The sequence below is a fragment of the Narcine bancroftii genome, chromosome 1 (assembly GCF_036971445.1).
Source record: "Narcine bancroftii isolate sNarBan1 chromosome 1, sNarBan1.hap1, whole genome shotgun sequence".
NCBI lineage: Eukaryota > Metazoa > Chordata > Chondrichthyes > Torpediniformes > Narcinidae > Narcine > Narcine bancroftii.
In genome coordinates this window covers 450,688,431-450,709,386 of record NC_091469.1, presented here as the reverse complement: position 1 = coordinate 450,709,386, position 20,956 = coordinate 450,688,431, and the positions used below count along the sequence as shown (strand labels likewise).

Sequence of the window (20,956 nt, the reverse complement as noted above, 5' to 3'; positions counted from 1 at the left end):
CAGCCTTCAAATGGGACTCAACTTGACATAGAGTTAAAAATTGCTTTGATAATTGATCCAAATAGAAAAGTGAGCTTCTTGGAGGTGAATGAAAGCTGAAAATTCTGGAACCACTCATCAGGTCAGGCAGATTTAATGTTTCAAGTTGAAGACCCTTCAACCAAACTCTATTTTTCTTCCCATAGATGCTCTCTGATCTTTTGAGTTTTAAAAGTATTTTGGATTTCCAACTTTTTCAATGAGTGGGAGTAGAAAATATAAATAATAGAACAGTACAGCACAGAAAGAGGCCCTTCAATCCATCAATTCTTCACTGCACATATGTACAATTAAATTTAAACTGTGCATGCAGATTATACATATCGTTCTATTGCCTGCATTTTTGTTTTTCTATCTAGAAGTTACTCTGAAACATTGTTATCAAATTTGCTTCCATGTCTATTCTAGGAACCTACCTCTCTCTGTGGTAAAAATATCCCCTGACATTTCCTTTAAACTCCCCCCCCACCCCCATCATAAGTGCATGTTCTCTCACATGTGAGAGGAAAAAAGCCTCACATAATGTTATAGGTTCTATCAGGTCTCCCCTCAATCTCTAATGCTCCTGAGGTAACAACCCAGTTTGTCTGACTTTCCTCATAGTTCACTAACTGAGGCAGCATCAGGATAAATCCAAGGCCTCCAGACCTTTCCTGAAATGGGGCAACTAGAATTGCACATAATATAAAGTTTTATATATCAATGACAACTGATAAATTCAATTAAAGAAATCAGGAAGCCATTAAAACCAGGAATAGCAGGTGTTGGTTCGGCTCAAGGAGAGACACATGATTTGTGTGATAATTTCTTGACACTTTGCAAACGTTTAGCATTTAAGGTTAAAGTAGAAGCACCATTTTAATCATCCCCATTGAAGTCAATAGGATTTAAATATAAGCAACAATAAATCAATGGACAGCCAGGTTGACGTAGAGCCATTGTAGCAACGGTGATTGGGACTGTAGTTTGAATCCCATGCTGTCTCCAAGGAGTTCTCCCCATGTCTATGTGGGTTTTCTTGGAGAGCTGCAGTTTCCTCCCACCGTTTGAAAGGTACCGGGGTTGTAGGTTAATTAGGCTTGTTAATTGGTGACATGGGCTTGTGGGCCAAAAATGGCCTGTTACCTTGCAGTATATCTAAATTCAAATTTAAAAATAGAAAATTCAGGAAGTAATCAGTCAAATAGCACATGTGGAAAGAGAAACCAGTTAATGCTTCTTTAGAATGCTTCGTTCTAGTGAAATACAAGGCCCAGTTTATTATGAACAATAAAAAAATCCTTGGAGAGTCTTGGGGGCATACAGTAAAAACCCTGTTTCTGGAAACCTCAAGCAACTGGCATAAAAATCAAGGAAAATAAATTAACAAACAGACAACAAACAAATAAATAGATTTTACAAATAAATAAATGGATGGATGGGTGAATAAATAAATAAATAGATTGTGAGTACATAGATGACTAAATAGATGGACAAATAAATCATTGATATCTTTCCAAAATCTCTCTAAATTTGGACACTCCCAAAACATATGGATCAGAGAAACTTCAAACATTTTACACTTCTCACATAGTGGATCAATATCTGCATTAAAAACAAGATAATTTAAGTTCTGTGCACCACCTTAAGTTGTAATAAGCAATGCCAGGCAAAAAATGAAGAATCATTAAGTAGAGAGTGGAGAATCAATCTTCATCTGAAAACATCTATGTTGGCAATTTTAGGATCTTTTTTACAATTTTCTTTTTCTAGATTGACATATAATCTTTTAATGAGAAGTAGGTTGAGAATATGGGCTCAGTTTAGAAAATTCTTTGGATTGAATAGTTTTTCTCTGGCGAGTCCCATTATAGATAATCATCCTTTTCAGCTGTCTCTGCTGGACATAGCTTTCAAGTAATGGTATAGATTTGGTGTCCAAAGTCATAAGGATTTTTTTTAAGACAACTTCGCCTCTTTTGAACAATTATCATCCAAATTTAATTGTTCTAATAGACTTTTTTGTAATATTTATATGTTAGACTATCAAGTTCAGTCCAAGCTTTTGGATTTTCCTCAAATCTCAAAAGTTAATATTCTTGATTCATTTTTAATTTACTGTTTTTTTCCACGGTGGCTTAATATCATATTTTCCACGGTGGATGAAAGATCAGCCTCATTGGCTGGGCTTAAGAAGGACTGGGAACATTACTTGGTTCACTTCCTAACAGAGACCCCTCAACTATTCTCAGGACTGAAAGAGTAGAGGGGATCTAGCCGATATAAAAAGGAAAGGAGGACGGAAGAGCTGGTGATATTTTGAAGGAGGCCAGAAAAAAGATTGTTTATTTAATCTGCCAGTACCACAGGCAAGTAAAGACCAATGTTCACACAAGCTCATTGTAACTGCTGGGGACTTCTGCAACCCATTCTAAATAATAGATTCTCCATTAATCTCGTCTCCATTATTATAAAATATTATGCTAAAGTCTTTGATTAGGTATTCCCCAGCAATCCCAGGCACCTTTTATCATTCCTTTTCCCTTTATATGTTAGATTTATTCTTCTTAACTTTGCCACTTATCATAGAACTGCATGAAAGCAGGACCTTCACCCAACTGAACTGGCACCAACCATCAGGTTTAGTGTGGTATCATTATAAGCTAATGTGGTATCATCAATGTTGTACCAATTTTTATTACAGAACTTTCAAATCATTTAATGGATGCAATAATATTTTGAATAATGGAGTGTTAAATAATTAATTAATAACTAATTAACAATGAACTAATTTTGTATTCCAAGGAATACCAAAAATAAAAATGGTGGAGCTGATGTGACAGCAGTGCTAATGCTGGTGCAGCCCCCGGGGAGAGTGGGGAGCAGAGACACAGTACTGTTCCGCAGAGTCCTCCCACTGACGTGCTTAGATGAACTGTTAAAGGAGCTTTATTTTAAAATCCTGCAACCACAGGTCTGGTCCCAAATTGGCAGTGTCTGTGTTTGGGAGCGAGTTAAAGGGGTTGCAGACTCCAGGGAAGCAGACTGAAGTCTATGTGGCTGAAAAGACTACAGGAGCACTGGAGGCAAATCCACGGATACTCAGTGACTTTGTGGGGACTCATTCGCTTCTCTTTCTCTGACTGTCAGGGGCGCCAAACAATTTCTGCTGATGGCAAATCATGTGTGCCTTAAGGCAAACTAAATGCAACTTTGTGTAATATTACACAGCGTGGTTAGCGTAGCGGTTAGTGCAACACTAATACAGCACCAGTGATCGGGACAGGGGTTCAAATCTCAAGCGGTCTATAAAGAATTTGTATGTTCACCCTGTGTTTGCATGCGTTTTCCCCAGGGACTCCAGTTTCCTCACACCGTTCAAAAACATACTGGGGGTTGTAGGTCAATTTGGTCTAATTGGGCAGCACAGAATCAAGGGTCAAAAGGCCATGCAGGATGTCTAAAATTAAAATTTTAATATTACATAGAACACTACCACTCAGTACAGACCCTTCAGTCCTTGATGTTGTGCAACCCTTATAACCCTAAAGTACTAAATTCATCCTACCCCAAATCCCTCTATTTTTCCTTCATCCATGTACCTGTCTTAAATGCCCCTAATGTTTCAGCCTCCACCACCATCCCAGGCAAAGCACTCCAGACACCCACAACTCTCTGTGTTAAAAAAAAAATTCCCCTGATTTCTCCCCTAAACTACATCCTCTAACTTTGTATACATGTCATCTGCTGTTTGCTATTCCTGCCCTGGAAAACAGATGCTTGCTGTCTACCCTATCTATGCCTCTCATAATATTGTAGACCTCTATCAATTCTCCTCTCATCCTTCTACACTCCAAAGGGGAAATTCGCAACTCTGTGAACCTTGCCTCATAAAACTTATTTTACAATCCTGGCAACATCCTGGTAAATCTCCTCTGCACCCTCTCTATGGCTTCCACATCCATCCTATAATGAGGTGACCAGAACTGAACACAATATTCCAAGTATGGTCCTAACAACCTGAGTAGTGACCTTGAGGGATGTATGGATTTGAACCCCAAGGTCCCATTGTTCATCTACACTCCGAAGTAACAAACCATTAACCCTGTACTTGGCCTTCTGGTTTGTCTTTCCAAAATGTATCACCTCACACTTATCTGGATTGAAATCCATCTGCCACTTTTCTCCGCAACTCTGCATCCTGTCCATCTCCTCGTCACCTTTGACAACCTTCAACTCCTCCAACCTCCGTGTCATCCACAAACTTACTGACACCATCTTTCCACCTCATCATCCAGGTCATTTATAAAAATCACAAAGAGTAGAGGGTCCCAGAACAGATCCTTGTGGCACTCCACTAATCACTGACCACCAAGCTGAATACTTTCCTTCCACTACTACTCTCTGCTTTCTTCCTGCAAGCCAATTTTTTAATCCACACAGACAAGGTTCCACTGATCCCGTGCCTCATGGTTTTCGGGATGAGTCTTTCTTTCTTTCTTTTTAATTTTTTTATATAATAATAGATGCATACAGAGAAAAGATAGATGCATAATACTGATACAGCAAAGTAAGCAAATTCATTAACAGACTTTTTTTTAACCTTATACAACATTATTAATTCAAGGATAATGTGGAGATTGTAAAAAATAGAAAAAAGATTTTAAAAATTAAAAATATGATCCAAACCCTAAACCATTCCAAAATTGCATGCCAATATAAAGAAAAAGTACACTACTAGTAAAATAAGAAAAAATGCAAATCCACGAGAATCATGTTACATAATTATCATTCCCATTAAAGTTCATGAAAATAATTTAAAAAGGAGCCCTAAAGATTAGAAAAATTTAAGTTCAAAATACTTGTTGAACATCTTATTTTCTCCAAAGTTAGATATGACATCATATTTTATCCAATGTTTGATCCACACAGCCAAGGTTCCACTGATCCCATGACTCATGACTTTCTGGATGAGTCTCTCGTGAGAGATCTTGTCAAATGCCTTACTAAAATCCATGTTGACATCATCTACTGCCCTGCCCTCATCAATTTCTTTTGTTACCTGCTTAAAAAACTCAATTTGCCTTGTGAGGCACAACGTTCCCTTCACAAAGCCATGCTGACTATCTTTGAGTAGACTGTACTTCTCCAAATGTTCATCGATCCTATCCTTAAGAATCCTCTCCAATAGTTTAAACACCACAGATGTTAAGCTCACTAGTCTATAATTCCCAGGATTCTCCCAATTACTTATAAACAAGGGAACTGCATTTGCCATTTTCCAATCCTCTGGAACTTCCTCTAAGGCCAAAGAGGGATGCAAAGATTATCACTATTGCCCCAGTTATCTCTTCCCTCACAGCAACCTGGGATATATCGTGTCTGGCCCCAGGGTCTTATCAATTTTGATGTTTCTAAGATCCAACACTTCTTCTTCCTTTATCTCCACATTGTCCAGCACATTAAAAAATTACATCTGTTTTATTACATAACAATAATATCATCTTAAATCTTGAATCAAATCTTGAGTTTCAAACATGACTATCATTCTCTTGTCTTAATTGAGTCACTTTCTGCTCTGAATTTGAGAGATTTCAGCATGAACATCAGAAATGCCAAATTTATCACGTCCACCTCTCTTCTGAACAAGATTGATATATAATTGTACCAATGTTTGACTAACTTTCACCCATCTTGGCACATCTTGGGTTTCATCAAACAGTCTAACCAAAGGTTTTCCAAGGCTTTTGATCTCTCCTAAAGTCCTTCACTAGTCCTGAATTTGAGCTTTAGTTTTGCCTAGGTTCAGTGACAAAAGAACATCAGGCAGGAAAAAGCATAAAGCTGAAATGAAAAAAAAAACGCATAATTTTTAGTGAATTTAAAGTAATAGGTAGTAATCTGGACAAGCCAGTTTAAATTTATACATTCTTCCCTGCTCAGCTTTGTTCTAAGCATTGAATCCAGCTTATTCGACACACAACTGATTACAGAAGTTATCACAGTCAGATCCTTGTGAGCAGACACTCATTACCGTAGCTCTGCATGCAGGCAGAACGATTATAAAAAAGATGTATTGTAAAAGGAATTTCCTAGCTTCTGAAATATTGAAGCATCAGTAATCAAGTATTCACTCTGATTGTAATTTGGTCATATTGAATTTTTTTTTTACTGTCATGTGTACCAAGTTACAGTGAAAAACTTTTTTGTGCACTATCTAGACAGCTCAACCCATACTTAAATACAACAGGTTATGCAATATTAAGACCTGGATGCATTATTACAATAACTCAAAAATGCAGGGTGTGGTATTACAAGACAAAGTGAGAGGTCTATTTAGGAGTCTAATAATAACAAGAAGAAAGAAACTGTCCTTGAACCTGGTGATTTGTGTTTTAAAGATCATGTATCTTCTGCCCAATGGAAGGGGGAAGAAGAGAGTGATCATGGTGGATGAAACTTTTAATACATTGGCTGTTTTCCCAAGACAACGTAGATGGAGTCGATGGATAGAAAGTGTGTTTGTGCCATAGCCTGAGCTGCATTGACAACTCTCTGAAGTATTTTCAATATTTATCTTGATCTCTACCTTTCATTGCCAAAGCCCTTGCTTCAGTTGTGCCTGAGAAGAAAACTGACCTCAATATTGCAGCTTTATATTGAATTTAGAAATGTCAGCTAAAGAAGTGACGAGGTAGATAATTTTAAGTCACTTCTTTATAGATGTTTAAATTTTAGATTTTCTTTTATCTCCTTAGTAATGATGAATAAAATTTCCCATTGATCAGTATTATCGAAAACATTATCAACATTTGCCTGAGCTCAGCCAGAGGTAGACAGTGGTTTTCTCCATCCATTATAGTTCTGGAAGATATTTCCCGGAGATTAAGAGAGCGCTGCATGTTCTCCTTAGTTTAGATTTTATCTTTAAATTCAGGAACAAATCAAAAATTATTCTTCTGGTTTTTATAATCAGACTGGAAGATTGTTTCCTTGAGCACCTCAGCATGGATCTATCTTCCAGAGGCCAACCATTTCAATTCCCCGTCCCCTTCCCTTGCTAACATGACTGTCCATGTTCTCATGGTCTCAGGCTGCCAGACTGAGACCAACCACAAATTGGAGGAACACCCCATCCTCCGACTAGGCATCTTCCAACTGAACAACATTAACATCGACCTCCGGCCCACCCCCATCTTCATCTCCCTGTCTTCTTTCCTCTAGTTCTCTTTCTTTCTCTCTCCCCTTTTCCCTGTCTCCTTTCATGGAGTCAAAATCAATGCTCACTTTTTCTCTTTTCAAATCCAATTAACACCATTTGTTTCTTGGTCTGGACACCTCCCCTTTCCATTCTTCACCCTTTTCCTATCAGTCCATATTAAGATGCCTGCCTATTTTTTCCTTACACCTTATAGAAGGGTTCAGACCCGAAATGTGAAGAATATATGTATCTTTACCTCCTATGGAAGCTATGAAACTGACCGAGTTCCTCCAGCATTGTGTGTGTGTGTGTGTGTGTGTGTGTGTGTGTGTGTGTGTGTGTGTGTGTGTGTGTGTGTGTGTGTGTGTGTGTGTGTGTGTGTGTGTGTGTGTGTGTTAATTTACACGATTAAATTATAGTTCAGTTGAAAAAAGTTTCTGAAAAACTGCACATTGTCTATTCAATATTAACATTATAACCATTCTGCTTCTTTCTTTCAAATGCAGATGTTGTGTGTTTGTTGGCCTTTGTCTTCATTTCAGTTTTCCTGCCTCACATTTGTCTTTCGACCTGTGCACCTCAAAGCATATTCTTCAAGCAATCTTCATGTTTTATCTCACTGTGCCACAAAAGTTAGCATTATTTTTGTCTTTTTCTTTGCCATTTCTGCGCATCAGTACCACTGAATAAGGACAGCCAAGAAAAATATCTTGATAATTATGACGGCAAAAATGCTATTTGGCTGATCAGAACTGCTTCTTTTTCTAATCTGACAGAGACTTAGAAGCAGATTTTTGAATTGGACTGTGGAGCTGAAACAATAAGGCAAGCAGTTCATCCACATGCAGATTGTCTTTTTACAGTTCTCCTTCATTTATTTAGATAGAATTTCCTTATGTATTTCTATTTACATGAAGTGTAGAAACAACAGCTGTGTCCTTAGAACCACTGAATCATAGAACATTACAGCACAGAAATAGTCCCTGGCCTTTCTAGTCTGTGCCATTCACTGCCTAATCCCACAGACCTGCACCAGTCCATAGCCCTCCACGCTCCTCCCATCCTGGCATCTGCTCAAATTCTTCATTAATTTTAAATTGAGCCCGTATTCACCACCTCAGCTGGCAGCTCGTTATACCCATGTCCTCCAGTTTGTACCTCACTTACCCTCAGTGGAAAAAGCCTATCTAAATTTACTCTATCTATACCCTTCATACTTTTAAATACCTCTATCAAATCACCCCCCATTCTTTTACGCTCCAGGGAATAAAGTCCTAACTTGTTAAACCTTTCCATGGAACTCAGTTCCTAAAGCCCTGGCAACAGATCTCTTTCTATCTCATTGATATTGTGGCACCCTTTGCTGCCAATTTGTATTAATGTTTGTTTTGGTGTATATTCAATGTCCAATGTTTCCAACATATAGCGATGGGAAGGAAAGGCCTTTTATTTTCATTTGAGTCACTCAGAATTACAATAACATGAAGCACTTTCAAATATATTGGTTCATTTTCCAGCAATAAAAGTACACCTAATTATTACATTTGACTTTAATCCTCAGAAAATCAGTTCCACAAGAAGAAATTCAAGCTGAAGATAATCCATATGACTATAGAAAACTACTTCGTAAAACATCCCAAAGGAATCGTCTTATTCAGCTATGTTAGTTTATACTCTTGAACCCCATTACCTTGCATACTGTTAAAATAGATCACTAGTTTTGTTGTTAACTGTTGTACACAGGCTCAAGCTAAACAGTATTAGGAAAAAAAATGATAGTTTTCTTCAGACTATTGAAGACGGTAAAATATTTTTAATTTAAAATGCATGTTGGATCTTTTGAAGGTCATAATTCATGTACAGTTAAAATAAAAAGCCAAATATTGATATACAGTATATATTGAGATTTCAAGAGGATAGGAAATGCAGTCAGCTGACCATGTTACAGCAATATGAATATGGAATAAAGAAAATAAAAATAAATTATAAGTTTTTAAACAAATAATGTGTCTCATGCTATATCTGACTGAAGAAGATCCACTCTGATCTGCATTTTTCCTCAGAATAAAGTGTGTTGATTTTTTTTTAAACTTGCATCCGCTCACAAACCAAGTCGAAGCAGATTTCAGTACGAAAATATGCAGCACATTTTACGAAAATACCTTGAAGACTGGGAACAAATATTTATACAAAATATTATTTCAGTTTCCTAACTTTCATAATATTTTGAGAATGTCAAAGTCCGGAAAATTGGATATCTTTTCATTGAATAACTTATTGCTTTGATAAAAAGGTTTTACATTTGATAGCACCTTTCTTTGCCACAGGACACCCCCCAAAGTACATCAAAGAAATACTTTTTAAATGGAATTACTGTCTTAATGAAGGAAAACATGGCTAATTTATGTGTGGCAGTCTACACAAGCAGAAGAACCAGTGAGATAACTGTGTATTTGTGACATTATTCCTGAAATGTCACCTTAAACCATAAGACCAGACAACCATAAGAGAAGAGAGCAGAATCAGGTCATTTGGCTCATCAAATCCACTCTGCCATTCATATCATGATCGATGTTTTCTTCCTTTCAACCCTAATGTTTGACACCCTTACCAATCAAGAACCTATCAATCTCCATTTAAAATATACCCAAAGACTAGGACTCTATAGCTGATTGTGGCAATGAATTCCATAGATTTATCACCCTCAGACTGAATAAATATTGTCTTATCTTTGTTCTAAAGGAGCATCCTTTTATACTGAGGCTGTGCCCTCTGGTCTTCAACTCTCCCACTACTGGAAACTCCTTCTCCATATCCACTCTATCCAGCCCTTCCAATATTCAGTATGTTTCAATGAGAACTCCCTCATCCTTCTAAACTCTAGTGAGTATAGGCCCAGAGCCATCAAACACTCATCATATAGGAAGCCTCTCATCCGTGATGCTCTGAACCTCCTCTGAAGATCCTTCCCTGAACCCTCTCCACATCCTTCCTTAAATATGGGGTGCAGAATTGCTCATAATACTTTGTGTGGTCTGACCAATACCCTACAAAGCTTCAGCATTACATCTTTGCTTTTATATTCTAGACCTCTCAAAATGAGTGCTAACTTTGCATTTGCCTTCCTTATTATTGACTCCAGCTTCAAGTTAACCTTTAGGGAATCCTGCAGCAGGACTGCCAAGTCCCTTTGGGATTTCCATGCTCTGAAATTTCTCCCCATTTAGAAAAATATTATTTTTTAAATTCCTTCTATCGAAGTGCATGACCATATATTACTCTACCCTGTATTTCATCTACCACTCCTTTGCCCATTCTTCCAACCTGTCCAAGTCCCACTGAAGACTCCCTGCTTCCTCACTCAACACTACCTGGTTCATATCATTCACAAACTTGGCTGAAACACCATCAATTCTGACATCTAAATCATGTACAAGCATTGTGAAAGGTAGTGGATCTAACACTGACCCCTGTGGGGCACTACTAGCCACCAGCAGCCAATCACACACCTTGTTTTCTGTCAGTCCACCAATCTTTTATTAATGCTAGCAATGTTCCCATAAAGTCATGTTCTCCTATCTTATTCAGCAACCTTAACGAAAGCATTCTGAAAATCCATCGACTGGCCTTTGTCTGTCCTGCTCGTTACTTCCTCAAAAGTTCCAACAGTTTTGTTAAGTAAGATCTCACTAAAAAGAAACCATGCTGACTTCAGCTTATTTTATCTTGTGCTTTCAAGTACACCAAAATTTCATACAGTAAAATCCCTGTTATCCAGAATTCAAGCAACCAGCAGCCTCAAACAACCGATAGAGAAAATAGTGAAAAATAAATGGGTAAAAATTACAGGTTTAAAATTTGTGTGCCTCACCATTAGTTCTCCATTCACACAATATGAGGTCTCAAGCAACTGGGAAATTCACTTATCTGGCATTTACTAATCCTCATAAGTGCTGGACAGGGATTTTAATGTACTTAATAATGGACTATTCTAATCTTGCCTAAACTGGCATTATGCTAACTGATCTACAGTTTCTGGTCTTTTGCCTCTCTTCTTATTGAGTGGAATGACATATCCTGTTTTCAAATCCTCTAGAACTTTTCCTGAATGATCACAACTAATGCATTCACAATCTCTTCAGCTACCTCTTTCAGAGTCGTCCAGTCCAGGTGACATCCACCTTTGGCTCCTTCAGTTTCCCAAGCACCTTCTTCTTCATGTTAGTGACTACACTCGACTTGCTTGAATTTATCACAAATTGCAGGTGCCTTTCACAGTGAGGACTGATGCAAAATACCACTTCAGGAATTCTGGTACACTGCAGGGAGATACATAAGAAACTTGTTATTTTTGTGTTTAGAGAATTTATTGGTGGACTATTGTCAACAGTTCTGACAATCTGAGGAGAATTATAACTCCTTCATATATTTAGAATTTTTACAACCTACACAAGAATAAATACAGTGAACTTCCCTTTATTTCACAAATTCTCTGTCTCTCTCACTTTCCCTCTCACTTTCCCTCTATGTCAAATGGATTTGGAGAAAATCTGACAGTAGACACACAATAAAGAATAGATAGCCATCAATTGCATTCAAATTCTTGGCCTTGTTCCACATTTTGAAAATGAGCAACTTTCATTGCACAAACACGAATACAAAGGCTTTCCTTTCAATTCAGTGAAATTATATTTTTTTTGTAGCAGCATTTTTGTTAAGTTGCTTGACTTGCTTTCGCAAGTGTGCATTATTGTCATTTTAAAGGTCATCATGACAGCTGAAAAAAGTTACTTCAAATAAATAAATCTGCAATAAAAAGTCAGTATCTGTCAGGGTGCAATATTAATCCACAGGACTGTCTTTAAACTCAGGTGTTTCAATCATGCCCATCAGGGAAGGAGACATGACGTTCTTGCTTTCCTGTCACTGCAGATCCATCAACGTAGAAATTATCCAACGAGCCATTTTGTTCAGGGGAACAATTAAGGATGGAAAATAATTCTTCTTATTTCCTGTGATCACCATATCCCATGAAAAAATATTAAATATGATCAAACTGGCTTTGAAGATGATGCAGCGGAATTTCAGCAAGTTAATTCTAATAATTGAAGGGCTTATCTCATGAGGGCAGTTGAGCAGTCCTCGACTGTACTCATTGGAGTTGAGAGGGATGAGGAGGATCTTATGGAGACATTAAAAAATTATGAAAAGAATGGATAAGATAGAAGAAGGGAGATGGTTTCCTCTGGCAGGTGATTCTAAAAACAAGAGGGAAAAGCCTTGAGATTCAGGAGAGGGTATTTAAGACGTATACAAGGAGGATCTGTTTTTCCCAGAGAATAGTGAATCTAAGGGCCTCCCTGCCCAGAGGTTTATATAGTAGAGACTAACTACCTCATTAAATGTACTTAGAATACATACTGTTAGATTTTTGAAATATTGGGGAATTAAGAGCAATGGGGAACAGGCAGCAAAGTAGAGCACAATCCACGGCCACATTAGCCATGAACACTAGCCTCCCTCAAGGTCTGACAGATTTATCCACCCTTATTACCTCTAAGACGGCAAGCACTTCCTCCCCTAATCTGTGTAGGATCCATGACCTCACTGCTTGTGTTCTTTACATCCCACAACTCTGTGCCGATTTTCGGAGTGAAGAGTGATGAAAAAAAAAGCATGCAAGATCTCCCCCATCTCTTTTGGCTCCATACAAAGCCGGCCGCTCTGATTTTCAAAGGAACCAAATGTGTTCCTTGCTATTAATATACCTACAGAAACCCTTAGATTTTCCTTCATGTTGTCTGCCAAAGCAACCTCGTGTCTTCTTTTTACCTTTCCTGATTTATTTCTTGAGGTTTTTCTTGCATTTTTTTTAAAAAATACTCCTCAATTAGCTCCATATCGCCTATGCCTGGTATATACCTTTCCTTCCAAATCAGGTCCCCAATATCTCTCAAAAACCAAGATTCCCTGTGCCTTCTAACTTTGCCTTTAATCCTGACAGGGACATACAAACACTGTACTCTCAAAATTTCACCTTTGCAGGTCCTCCACTTACCTCGCAGATCCTTGTCTGAAAACAACTTATTCCAATCCCCACATTCTAGATTCTTTCTCATTTATTCAAAATTAGCCTTTCTCCATTTTAAAATCTCAACTCAAGGCCCAGACCTATGCTTCTCCATAATTAACTTGAAACAAAGGGCATTATGATCACTGGACCCAAAATGTTCCCCTGCACATACTTCTATCACCTTTCCTGTCTCGTTTCCTGAAAAGAGGTCCAGTATTGCATGCTCTCTAGTTGGTACTTCGACATATTGATTAAGAAAACTTTCCTGAACACATTTGACAAAACTCATCCAGCCCTTTTTACAGTATGGCAGTCCCAGACAATGTGGAAAATTAAAATCTCCTACTCTCACAACCTTATGTTTCCTGCAACTGTCTGCGATCAACAGATTTTCTCCTCCAATTCTACCCCGTTAGATCAATAGGTTGGGGCTGTCATTAATGAGTCCATCAGAGGATCAATGAATCAGATTTGCTGACCTCGGACCTCCTGAGTCCCATCTTTGTGAAACTCCCTTCACCCCCTTCGTATCAGGAAGAATAATCTCAGATGTACAAGACAGTTTGAAAAATTGCAGCCACTAGGATGAGTTGCAATGCAGGGACACAGAGCTTTAAAAAAAACTCCTGTCTACATTTCACACTTTGAAGAAAGCATCAAGCATGAAATGTTAGCTACGTGTCTTTGTCTTTGCTACATAAGGGACACTGAGTTTCTCCAGCATTGTGTATTTACATCAAATAAAGGGCTAAAAGTTTTGTATTTAAATACATGCTGTTTAAGAAAGAAAGTGGATGGACTTCTAATACACCTACATATTGGCAAGAATAATGTTGTAGCCATCATGGCTAAGGCTAGATATCCATTGGGAGTTTAATGCGCAAGGATACATGATTTATCAAAAGGTTTGGCAGGTAAGCAGAATGGGTGGTGTGGCTCTGTTGGTAAGGAACAATATTAACTCATTATAAAGAAGTGACACAGGATCAGAAGATATATAATGATTGTGGGTTGAGTCGTCAATTCAAGTTTATTGTCATCTGATTGCACAAGTGCAACCTGATGAAATAGCATTCTCCGATTCTAAGTGCATAATATGCAAACACATAGGCAGCCACAACACACATACAGACACACAATACATAAGCAGGACAAGTATTCATTATAAACACATTAAAAAACATATTATTTCATAAATACGAGAGTCTCAAATGGTTAGTGCAAGCAGTTCCTTTGGTTGTTCAGCATTCTTACTTCCCATGGAAGAAAATGTTCCTCACCCTGGTGGTGCCAGCTCTGATACTCCTGTATCTCTTCCCCAATGAGAGCAGTTAACGTGTGCAGGTTGGAAAGGGTCATCATAGATTTTGTGTGCTGTCTTCAGATAATTATCCCAGTAGATCACGTCGATGGAGGCTGAGGGGAGGAAGACTTCAGTGATCCTCTGGAAATGGCAAGGGTGCAAAAACACTGTTGGCAGTCATATACAGACCTTCAAATAGTAGCTGGGATGTGGACAACAAATTACAACAGCGAATAGAAAAGACATGTCAGAAGAACAATATTATGGTCATCATGGGGTTTTTTTTTTAAATGCAGGTAGATTGGGAAAACAATGTTGTGACCGGATCTCTCGAGAAAGAATTTGTAGAAACCCTATGAGATGGCTTTTTAGAGCAGCATGTTGATGTGCACACTAGGAGATTGGCTGTATTGGATTGGTTATGTAATGCTAAGAGGTGATTAGAGAGCTTAGAGTAAAGGCATCATTAGTAGAGGGCAAATGATTACATTATGGTTGAGTTCAACTTGAGATTTAACATGTCAGCATTTCAATGAAGTGAAGGGAATTACAGTGACATCAGAGAGGAACTGGCCAAAGTAGATTTGAAGGGGCGAGGACTGGTGGAGAATAGAGCAGAGCAGTGATGGATGGAGTTTCTGCAGGAAATGAGGAAGGAGCAGGATAAATACAAACACAAAAATGAGAAAATATTCAAATGTAAAAATGTCACAACTGTGGCTAATGGGAAATTAAAGCAAAAGAGGGCTACAAGGAAACAAAAATTAGTGGGAAGACGGGATTGTGAAGTTTTTAAAAAGCTGCAGAAGGTAACTAGAAAACTCACAAGGAGGGTATGGATGAAGTATAAAAGTAGACTAGCAAATAAAATCAAGATACAAAAAGCATCTTCAAGTATATAAAGAGTAAAAGAGGGTTGAGAGTTGATATAAGACATTATAGCTGGAGAAATATTAATGGGAGAAAAGGAGAAGGTAGTAGAACTAAATGAATATTTTGCATCAGTCTTCACTGTGGAAGACACTAGCAGTGTGCCAGATGTCGAAGGGTATCAAAGAAGGAAAAGTGAGTGCAGTTACTATTTCAATGGAGAAGAAGCTCAGAAAGCTGAAAGGTCTAAGGGTGTACAAGTCTCCCATACCAGATGGATTACACCATCAGAATCTGAAATAGTAGTGGTAGAGATTGTAGAGGCATTGGTAATGATCTTTCAGGAATCAATAGATTTTGGTATGGTTTCTAGAGGAGTGGGAAATTTCAGATGTCATGATTCAAGAAAGGAGAGAAGCAACAGAAAGGAAATTATAGGCCTGATAACCTGGCTTCTGAGGTTGGGAAGATGTTAGAATGGATTGTCAAGGATGAGGTTACGGAGTTCGTGGAGGATAAAAATAGGCTAAAGCCAGTATGGTTTCCTTAAGGGAGAATCTTGTTTGACAAACCTACTAGAATTCCTTGAGGAAGTGATAAGCAGGCTGGATAAGGGAGATGTGATGCAGATGTTCTATTTGGATTGGCAAGGTGCTACACATGAGGCTACATGGCATAACAGGAAACATACCAATGTAAGGAAAGCATTGACTGATTAGTAGGAAGCAGAGAATTGGAATACAGTGATCATATTCTGGTTGGCTGACAGTTGCTAGAGGTGTTCCACAATAGTCAATGTGGGGGCCATTTATTTTTATGTTGTAATGTAGATTAACGACTTGGATTATGGAATGAATGGCTTTGTGATCAAGTTTGCAGATAATACAAAGGTAGGTGGAGGAGCAGGTAGTGTGTGGGGAAACAAGGAGGTTGCAGAAGAACTTGGACAGGTTTGGAGAATGAGCAGAAAAGTAGCAAATGAAATATAATGTTGGAAAATGTACAGTCATGCACTTTGGTAGAAAAAATAAACAGGCAAACTTGTTTTTTTAAATGGAGAGAATATTGAAAATACCCATATGCAAAGGAACCTGGGAGTCCTCGTGCAGGATAGCCTGAAGATAAACTTGTATGTTGAGTTGGTGGTAAAGAAGGCATTTGCCGGCATTCATTTTGAAAGGAATAGTAGATAAGAGCAGGGACATGAGGCTTTTTCAGGCATTGCTGAAACCTCGTTTGGAGTACTTCTTTCACAGTTTTTAAGGGTATGCTTATGTTGGAGATGATTCAGAAGAGGTTGACAAGGATGTTTCCAGGAATTAAAGCATTATCACATGAGTAATGTTTAACAGCTCTTGACCTGTACTCGTTGGAATTTATGAGAATGAGGGGGGTGTCATTGAAACATTTTAATATTGAAAGGTGTGGACAGTGTAGATATAGAAAGGTTGTTTCCCATGACAGGAGAGTCTTGGACAAGAGGGCATAACTTCAGGATTAAAGGGTGTTCACTTAGAACAGAGATGCGTAGGAATTCCTACAGCCATAGGATGGTAAATCTGTGGAATTTGTTTCCACAGTTAATTGTGGAGGCCAGGTCATTGAGCGTATAGACAGTGCCCGGTTACAAACGAGTTTAGTAACCTAGGTCTGTTCATAAACTGAATTTGTACATAAGGCAGAACAAGTACCTACAGTTCTTATTTAATGTCCACTAGGCAACATTATACACACATGCACAGATTGGGGAACAGCCCATTAGTAAGTACATGGTTTGTAACCTGGACGTTCATAACCTGGGGATTGCCTTTATTTAAGGCAGAGATCATTCAGTTCTTAATTAGCATTAGAGGTTTTGGGGAAAGGCTGGGCACTGGGGCTGAGTGGGAAAATGAATCATTTCATATAACCATATAACAATTACAGTATTGAAACAGGACATATTGGCCCTTCTAGTCCAAACCGATTTATGTGAAACTCCAACTAGTTCCACCTATCTACTCCCTGCCCATAGCCCTCCAACCCCCTCACATCCATGTACTTATCTAACCTCCTCTTAAATGACAGAATTGACCCTGCTGCAACTACCTCTTCCAGTAGATCATTCTACTCAGCTCTCTGAGTGAGAAAGCATCCTCTTGTATTACACCTAAAGTTTTTCCCCCTAACCCTTAAGTTATGACCCCTTATTCCAATCTCCCCTACCCTCAAGAACCTATTCACATCTACTCTACCTATTCCCTTCATAATTTTAAATACCTCTGTGAATTCCCCTCTCAACCTTCTATGCTCCAATGAATAAAGTCCCAGTCTACTCAATCTTTCTCCATATTCTATATACTGCAATCCAGGCAGCATTTTAGTAAACTTTCTTTGCACCCTCTCTACCTTATTTATATCCTTCCTATAATTTGGAGACCAGAACTGCACACAATACTCCACACTTGGCCTCACTAATGCCTTAAACAGTCTCAATATCACCTCCCAGCTCCTATATTCTATGCTATTATTTTTAAAGGCAAGCATACCAAAAGCCTTCTTCACCACCTTATCTACATGGGAATCCATCTTCAAGGAACAATGAGCCATTATTCCAAGATCCCTCTGCATTCCTCAATGCCTTCCCCTTCACTGCATACATCCTATTTTGGTTATTCTTCCCAAAATGAAGCACCTCACACTTATCTACATTAAACTCCATCTACCACATTTCAGCCCACTCTTCCGAGCAGTCCAAACCCTTCTGCATTCCACGAAAACCCTCCTCACTGTCCACAACTCCCCCTATTTTTGTATTGCCTGCATATTTACTAACCCAATTTACCACCCCATCATCCAAATCATTAATGTAAATGATGAACAACAAAGGACCCAACACCAATTCCGAGGCACACCGCTAGTCACTGGCCTCCATCCTGACAGACAGTTAAGCACTAAAGATTCATGGTGGACATCTTCCAGCCACCATTGAACTCATCTGACTATCTCTACATTGATCCCTAGTTAATGAACCTTCCTCACTAACCTTTCATGCGGAACCAAATCCAAAGACTTACTGAAATCCAAATAGACCACCTCAACTCCTCGATCTTCATCGACCTTTCTAGTCACTTTCACTTTTTTTAAAAATTCAATAAGATTTGTCAAACACTACTTTCCCTTCACAAACCCATGTTGGGTGTCCCTGATCAATCCCTGCCTCTCCAGATATTTATACATATTATCCCCAAGAATACCTTCCATTAGTTTCCCCACAACCAATGTCAAACTTACTGGCCAATAATTGCTTGGCCTACACCTTGAGCCCCTTTTAAACAGCAGAACCATGTTTGCAACCCACCACTCCAGTGGCACCACACCCTCCTCCAGAGACTTGAAAAATCAGTGAGAGCCTCCGCTATTTGGTCCCTGACCTCCCTTAATGGAAAAATCCCATCAGGACCAGGAGACTTATCTACTTTTATATACCCCAGAAGTTCTAAAACCCCCTTTACTAATCCCTATCTTTTCCATAACTAATCCTTCTGCCTCACTTATCCTACACAATATCTCTTTCCCTCATGAATACCAACAAGAATTCATACAATATTTCCCCCATCTCATATGGTTCCTCACACATTCGTCCACTCTGATTTACCAGTGGACCAATTCTATCCTTCATTCTCCTTTTGCTATTCACATATTTGTAAAAACTCTTTGGATTTGCTTTCACCCCATTTGCTAAAGTCTCCTTGTAGCTTCTTTTTGCTTTTCTAATTTCCCTCTCAAGGTTCTTTCTACAATCTATGTATTGTTCAAGCATCTCATCAATCCTTTGCTTCTTGTATTTAACGTATGGCTCCCTCTTATCCCAAACCAACTTCTTAATAACTCTAGAAAACCTTGGCTCATGATTAAATGGTGGGGCAGATTCAATCAGCTAAACAGCTTATTTCTGCTCCTATGTCCTATTGTTCCTTTCCAGACTCCTGAACAAAGCTCGTTAGTAAAATTATCTTAGTTTTGTTCTATATCAACTGATCCCTCTCTTTAACCCTGCATTTTTGTAATATTGTACCGTCATGAGCCCAGAGGACCCCAAAACCCAGCAGTAATAGATATTCACCAAGAAAAATGGTTACTTAAACAAATGATGCTTTAAATTATCTTTAAACATGAAAATAGAATCAAACTTTAACTTTGACTTTCTAATTCTAAGTGCATGTGCATGTCTAAGATCAGAAAAGTTCTTTGGTCCACTGTCCAATCTCACTTCTCATTCCTCCAAGTTTAACTGGTTGCAGCCATTTCATAAACTGTGCACAGAATTTAACATTTATAAAGTTCATCAGGCTTTGGTGATTAAAAGGTAAAAGAGAGAGAGAGAGAGAGAGAGAGAGAGAGAGAGAGAGATTTGTTGTTCCAGGACATCCACAACTGATTCTTTTTTAATCAGCCACTCCAGTGTTTTGCTAACAAAACTTGCCCCCTTCAGGGTTCTCCAAATGATAACCTCTTTCTTTCAGGTTATCAAAGAGTTCATTTTTGTTTCTCTTATTCCAAGTGGAACATTAGACACCCAGTCCTCTCCTCTTGCATGAACCACAAGGGCTTTGACTAGGCCAACTTCCAAATGGGACTTTCCATAAGCTTGCCAGCTTGTCCTGTTCCAGTCCCAGCTACTCCTGCTGGCTGTAACACTGTAGAAGTGATCTCTCTCACTGAGAGAAAGTCTGCTCGACCCTCTCTGCTTGCAAAACCACACAACCCACTTAGAATATCTCCAGACAATCTGCAGCTCCAACAAGATCTTTCATCTATTGCCTTTTGTAAACAACAATCCATTAATGAAGTCACTTGAGCACTCTTCAAAGCTCTCGGTAAAGCTGTGGAGCCAATGTGTCTGGCATTAGCAGAGCTCAAGTATTTCAAATAAGATCTGTTTTCAAGTGTTTGTATGTAACCTACTGTTACAAACCTTTCCCAATTTATCTCCCAATAACATATCTATATGCTCTGTCTCAATACTGTGGATGAGATGTCTACTGGCATGCTCACAAAACAATCTCTATCACTACATTTTTGAAACCTTTGTCAATACATGAACTTGAACTGAGTTTCAAAGACATCAGAAACAGCATGAAATTCACAAGACAGGTCCCCAGTACTTTTCTAGAGAATGCATCTGAAGATCATTTTATAAAGTTCAAACCTCTTGGGGTCATACAAGGTTACAGCACAGAAACAGGCCCTTCACCGAATTGAACCCAAGCCAAACAATCAGCCACCCATTTACATAAATCTCTTTTTAAATCCTTTCCGCATTCTCATCAACTTTCCCCAGATTCTGCCATTCAACTTTATACCAGGGGCAAATTACAGTGGTAACTTGGAGCTTCCCTTTTGGATTTGGAAGGAAACCAGACACCCAAGGGAAACCCATGCAATCACAGGAAGAAACCAGCAACTGGAGTCAGGATTGAACCTCTCTCCTACTGTGGACAAGCAGCTG

At 38.6% G+C, this 20,956-nt stretch overlaps 1 protein-coding gene across 1 annotated transcript in view; it reads left to right on the top strand.

Annotated features, from left to right (window-relative positions):
- The window catches only part of LOC138751787 (myosin-IIIa-like), a 93,001-nt gene extending 83,825 nt beyond the window's left edge, over positions 1-9,176 (top strand). The window contains exon 6 of the mRNA XM_069914574.1: positions 8,781-9,176. Within this exon, the coding sequence (XP_069770675.1) occupies positions 8,781-8,886 (106 nt within the window). The 3' untranslated portion in view covers positions 8,887-9,176. The remainder of the gene's footprint in view (positions 1-8,780) is intronic.
- The last annotated feature ends 11,780 nt before the right edge of the window (positions 9,177-20,956 follow it).